The following is a 6368-nucleotide window of genomic DNA, read 5'->3' as shown; positions in this document are numbered from 1 at the left end:
TAAAAAAGATTATCCAGACGTAAAAAAAGAAAAAACATTTTTTGTTCTTAAAAAATCTGGAATTAAAGTATGGTAGCAAAATCTTAAGAAAAAAAATTATTGCACAACATAAAATACTAATTAAAAAAAAAGTTAAAATTAAATCTTTATCTACTTCGATGTTGTTAAAAAATAAGTCAGCTAACAATTAATTGATCTTTTCATCGATGATAACATAAAAAACATTAAGCAATAATTTTCATTCAAACACAGATATAATTTGAACTCTACATTTTCCTTTAATTTCACATTCATTTTTGAACATTGGTTTTACTGGTAACTTTTGATACAAATTTCAGAAAAAAAACAAAACATATTTACATATGATTTGAAAAATTGAATTCAAATACACATTTCAGTATATCAATTATGTTACTTAAATTTAAGGAACTAAGTTTTAATCTTTAATCACTTTAATAATCGAAAAAAAAGTTAATTAGCTAAAAATCAATTGAACATTTTACAAAAGAAAAACCATTCAAATATAATTATTTTATAAAACATTAAAATAAATTTAACTTTATATATTTAAAAAAATTTTTAATTTTATTTTTGAAAATTTTATTTAATCCTAAACTTTTAAACTAATTCCTGAAAATGTCACTTTTAGTAGAATCAGTTGATATTAATTAATCAGTTCACCAAATAAAAAGCATGAAAAAAGCCTCAAATAATTTTTCCCACTAAAATAATAAATTTATTTTTACTTTATATATATATATATATATTCAACTTCCTTCCTGAAAAATTTAGTTATTAATAACCTTGAATACTTGTTTTTGTAAAAAATAAAACACATGTAAATATGATTTTGAAAATTTAATTCATATAATCATTTCAAAACATCAATATTTCGAAAAATTGTAATAGAAATAAGTTAAATATAAATAAGTTTTTATTATAACCTTTATATCCAATATGAATGAATTCAATCTGCATATAATCAAATATCGTAAAAAAATGATTCAGCTAATAATCAGTAATTAATCTGTTCAGAAAATACAAGGGGTTAAAGAATTATTTTTATAATGAATTATTCAAATAATTTTGACTTAGTAATTTTCTAAACATTTGTATTATTGATAAAATTTTTTAATATTCCAGAAAAAAAGTAAAATATACATTCGGATCATTTGGAAATCAGAATTCCGATACTCATTTCACAATCATGACAAAAATTTACATAAATAATGAAATTGAAAAATATGTATTTTAAACATTAATAAAATGTTATTACATAAATTATAGCCGATATTCAATTATATAACATTCACGTAAATCATCAATTTGTTCACTTAAATTTAAAATTCAAAATTTAGTCTTTATGTAATTTAACATTGTGAAAAAATTATTGAACTAATAAAAAATTAATCTGTTCACAACATAAAAAGAATTAAACTATAATTTTCATTCAAAAATTGAAATAATTTCCCCTCCCCTTTTTTCATTTTCACTTTCATTTCTGTACATTTGTTTGCTTGGCAACTTTTGATACTTATCAATTTAATGTAACGATGGAAGAATGATGAGAAACAAATTTAAATATTATGCATAATAATAATTCATTAAAAAATAATAGCTGTTATTCAAAGTGCAAATAAAAATACAAAAACCGAAATAATTATCGGCGATCGATAAAAGTAGAAACTTAGTTTTTTAGTTCGATTAATTTTATAGGTTTAAAAAAGAGGTCGCCATAAACCACGTGATTGAAAAAAAAGTTCACCATGTAAGAAACTTCTCCATGTGCAATTGATGCAAAGATATTATAATATCTTTGACTAATGGAGGTTACGAGTTTTTATATATAGGATATTTAGTTTCGTTACAAAAACATTTAATTTATTAACATTATATGATAATTTCGGTACAATAATTGCGATATTTATATACATTAGTTTTTTAATACTTACATTTGTTGCAATATAATTAATTAAATAATTAATTAATTAATTTAATGAAAATGCAGTGGAACAAAGATTATAAACAGGATTAGTTTAGAAGTTGGCTGCAACGCAAACAGATCTCTTCCTTGTCTGATTCAGGATGTCTTCTACATCTTTTACACAATTTTTGGTTAGTCGGCTCTAATTCAATTTGAAAACCTCTACATGTTTCGTCTTCGATCAGTGCGATGGAAGAAACGCGAAGTATTTCACAAAGTTCAGAGGTTGAGGACTCCTTTTCCTTTTGCAGAATCTGCATACCAATGTTAAGAAAAAAAAGTTATAATAAAGACAAATAAATAACTAATATCAGGAATCACAGTGGCTCCGCAGATAAACTGTACGGAAAAATAGGGATATTTTGATTCAAAAACGAGAAATTTTTTTTTAACAGGGGAAATTGTTTTCTAATAAAAATACTCTTGAATTTTTAAACCTTTTATAATTCTAGTTTACAAAATTTTTAACTCAAGCGCTCAATAATTTACAAATATAAAATGGAAGCTTTTAACAATCAATAAATTTGTCATTTTTCAAAATTATATCATTTTATGCATTTTTAAGTTAGAAACATTAAAAACTAAATTATAAATTTTTTTAAATTGCAAATTAAATTATTTTAATTTCAAGTCCTCGTAAATTAATCATTGTTCTATTATTATCGGAAATTTTATTATTCCGCAATTTTACATTTCCGGCCACTTTCAATTTAGGCACTATGTTATCTTTCGACTTTTATTTCCCGGGAATTTTTCAGGGACCGAGATTTTTTTTTTGGACGGTTCAGTCGTCCCAAAAAATTAATCTCTTGGTTAAGAATTCAACTGTTTGATTGAAAGTTGAACTATTTTGTTGAAAATTTTATGACTTTTCTTTGAAAATATCAATTTTCGATGTAGAACAACATAAAATAAAATTGTTAAAAAATTGTGATTGCAAAATCTTGGAAATTAAAAAAAACCAAGAATTTAACGATCAAATTTGTCATTTAAAGAATAAATAAAGACGGCGAGAGAAAAAAAATAGAGGAAGACTTGAAGTGTGCCTTCCTTTTCTTCTCTCTTTTTTATTTTGTTTAAACAAATTTTTTTTTTAATCGTTGGATTCTTTTTTTTTCCAAAAATGTTGTAATTAAATTTAAATATTGATTTGATTTTTGTTTAAAATTGCCAACTTCCTGTAAAAAAACGGACATATAACCTGAAACTGTTCGAAAATTGCCAATCTTGTTTAAACTATAATAATTTTTGATTTGAAATGCCAATTTTTTGTATAAAACTCTAACGTAACCTGAAATCGTTAAAAAATGATAAACCTTAAAAATAATAATTTTTATTTAAAAATGTAAATCTCCGTTAAAAAAACGCTAAAAAACAAAAAATGGTAATCTGGATAATGATTCCAGTTTAAAAAAGTTAATTTCCAATTTGAAAACTAAAACAACCTAAAATTTGTAGAAATTTTAGGTATTATTCTCCGTAACTTGATGATATTATATTTAAAATACTTTTCAAAAATAAAATTGAGAAAAAAGGTCCATTAATTATTGCACATAAATTTTAGAAGAGAAATCCAAACGTAAATAATAAACAGATATTTGAGGTCATAATTGTTGATTTAAATTTAGTTATTTAAATATTTGAGTATTTTATTCCGCTTTAAGAGAAAGTTGTAATTTTTATTTAATTTTAATTTAAAAAATGTTCTTTAAAATTCTACTCGTCACTTTTTTATTAAATACTGTTTAATTTAACAAAAATACGAACTAAAAACAATTTTACGTATTATTTCTAAATAAAATAATTTCTATAAAAACGTGTCGAATATAATTGTTAAAAATCTGCGGGAAAATGGTCAAAATTCTCAAAAATAGGGATTATAGGAGATTTTGAGAAATATAAGAGGAAAAAAGCATTTTTAGTATTAGAATAGTAAAATTTACACTTACTGAAAGCAAAGAAAAAGTTTTTGGATCAACTCGAATCCTGGTTTTTAATTCCCATGTATTAACTTTTGCAAGTTTGTTTACTCCATCTCTCAACAATAATGCGGTGTTTACAATTGTTTCAATTTCCGGTTGGTTCCAATTATCAGCTTGCTTGTATCCAGAATGAAACAATGGTACGTAAGCTGAAAAATTTTGTTTACAATGATAAAATGCAAAATTTCATTAAAAATAAAACAGGATGTCTACTCCAATTCTGAAAAAAAAAATTTCCTGACAATTCCAGGATTTTTCTGGGAATTTCTAGATTTTTTCCGATAACATTTTTCTTAAAAGGGAACCATTCAATTATTAATTGTCTCATTTTTTAAAAACAATTCTGCCCCTACGCCTTTTCAAAATATCAGATAATATTAGGATCGAATAACCCCTTCAATTAAAAGGTTGCAGTATAGAAACAGATAACAAACAGTTTAGAAGAAAATGGGTTTTTTGCATAAAAAATTCTTAAAAATGAAATACACAATTCAAATTTAAATCTTCAAATATTCAAATATTCTGAAAAGATTTTAAATTCATTTAAAATTGCATCATTTTATATCCTACACATTAATTACTGAAGAACACTAGATTGAAAATATTCAAAATTCAACGATATAAAAAAAAAGTTCAAAACAACATACCTTAAATATATAAATGTAGAAAATTGACCAACTTTCTATTCCATATTTTCAAAATTTGATAATTTTCAATTGTAGCTTTTCAAAATTTGATAGTTTTCAATTGCAACTGTTCAAAATTCTAGAATTTTGATTTACAAATCTTGACAATTGAAAAGTTTTATTTTGAAAATTCACAACAACAAAATTAATTTATATACTAAACTTCATTAATTTAGAAGATTTAGAATTGGAAACTCTTGACGTTTGATTTTCAAAATCATCAGAATTTAAGAATTTTTATTAATATATTATTTAAATTGAAGAATTTTAAACTCCAGCTGTAACTTAACTTTTAACTGTAAATGTTTACAATTAAAAAATCTTTAATCTTGAAAGTTTTCAATTAAAAATAAGAAAGTTTTAAGGTTTGAAATTAAAAATTCGTTAGTTTCGATGATTTAAATTCGAAATTTCTTCAATTTCAAAGATTTAGAGATGAATACTTGACTTTTGATCTTCAAAATCATCAAAATTTAAACATTTGTATTTATACGTTTCTAGAATTAAATAGTTTTCAATTGCAAATCTTCAAAATGATAAAAATTATGTAAGTTTTAAGTTTCACAATTAAAATGTTGTAATTTTGATACTTCACATTGGAAACTTTTTCAATTTGGAAGATTTAGAACCGAAACCTTGATTTTTAATTCCCAAAAGCATCAAAATTTAAGATTTTTTACTTACGCGCCTTTAAAATGAATTTTTTTCTAATTATAAATTTAAAATTGACTAACTGAACTGCAAATCGTGAAAAATGAACAATTTTCAATTGTAACTCTTCAAAATTCTAGAATTTTGATTTACAAACCTTAAAAATTTTAAAATAGTTTTTAATTTTGAAAAATCACAATTAAAAATTATGCATTTTTTAAGCTTTCCAATTTTTAAAAACTTGTAATTTTGATGATTTATATATGAAACTTCATCAATTTAAAAGATTTATAATTGGAAACTTTTGAATTTCAAAATCATCAGAATTTAAGAATTTTTATTTATAGATCTTTAAAATGGAATAATTTTAAACTTTAACTGCAACTTAAACTTTCAACTGTATATCTTTACAATTAAAAAATCTTTAGTTTTGAATGATCGCAATTAAAAAATATGCAAGTTTAAGTTTCAAAATTAAAAATTGGTCAGTTTGGATGATTTATATTCGAAATATCTTCAATTTCGAAAATTTAAAGATAAAAGCTTGACTTTTGATCTTCAAAATCATGACAATTTAAATATTTTTATTTATACGTTTCTAAAATTGAACAGTTTTCAATTTTACCTCTTCCAAATTATAAAACTTTGAATTGTGGATTGTTAAAATTGAAGAGTTTTTAATTTCGATAATTTATCATTATAACTTATGCAAGTTTCCAGTTTTACAATTAAAAGGTTGTAATTTTGATACTTCACATTGGAAACTTTTTCAATTTGGAAGATTTAGAACCGAAACCTTGATTTTTAATTCCCAAAAGCATTAAAATTGAAGAATTTTTACTTACGCGCCTTTAAAATGAATTTTTTTCTAATTATAAATTTAAAATTGACTAACTGAACTGCAAATCGTGACAATTAAAAATTATGCATTTTTTAAGCTTTTCAATTTAAAAAACTTGTAATTTTGATCATTTATATATGAAACTTCATCAATTTAGAAGATTTAGAATTGGAAACTTTTGATTTTCAAAATCATCAGAATTAAAAAATTTTTAATTACTTTAT

At 22.6% G+C, this 6368-nt stretch overlaps 1 protein-coding gene across 1 annotated transcript in view; it reads right to left on the bottom strand.

Moving 5' to 3' along the window:
- Positions 1 to 1922: 1922 nt before the first annotated feature.
- Positions 1923 to 6368, bottom strand: part of LOC117171589 (isoleucine--tRNA ligase, mitochondrial) — a 41706-nt gene continuing 37260 nt past the window's right edge. The window contains exons 14-15 of the mRNA XM_033359035.1: positions 3934 to 4115; positions 1923 to 2238 (exon numbers count right to left, since the gene is read on the bottom strand). Of these exons, the coding sequence (XP_033214926.1) occupies positions 2032 to 2238; positions 3934 to 4115 (389 nt within the window). The 3' untranslated portion in view covers positions 1923 to 2031. The remainder of the gene's footprint in view (positions 2239 to 3933; positions 4116 to 6368) is intronic.

This window comes from Belonocnema kinseyi, chromosome 4 (assembly GCF_010883055.1).
Source record: "Belonocnema kinseyi isolate 2016_QV_RU_SX_M_011 chromosome 4, B_treatae_v1, whole genome shotgun sequence".
Taxonomy (NCBI): Eukaryota; Metazoa; Arthropoda; class Insecta; order Hymenoptera; family Cynipidae; genus Belonocnema; species Belonocnema kinseyi.
The sequence above is the reverse complement of the archived record's forward strand: the minus strand, read 5'-3'. Positions and strand labels throughout refer to the sequence as shown.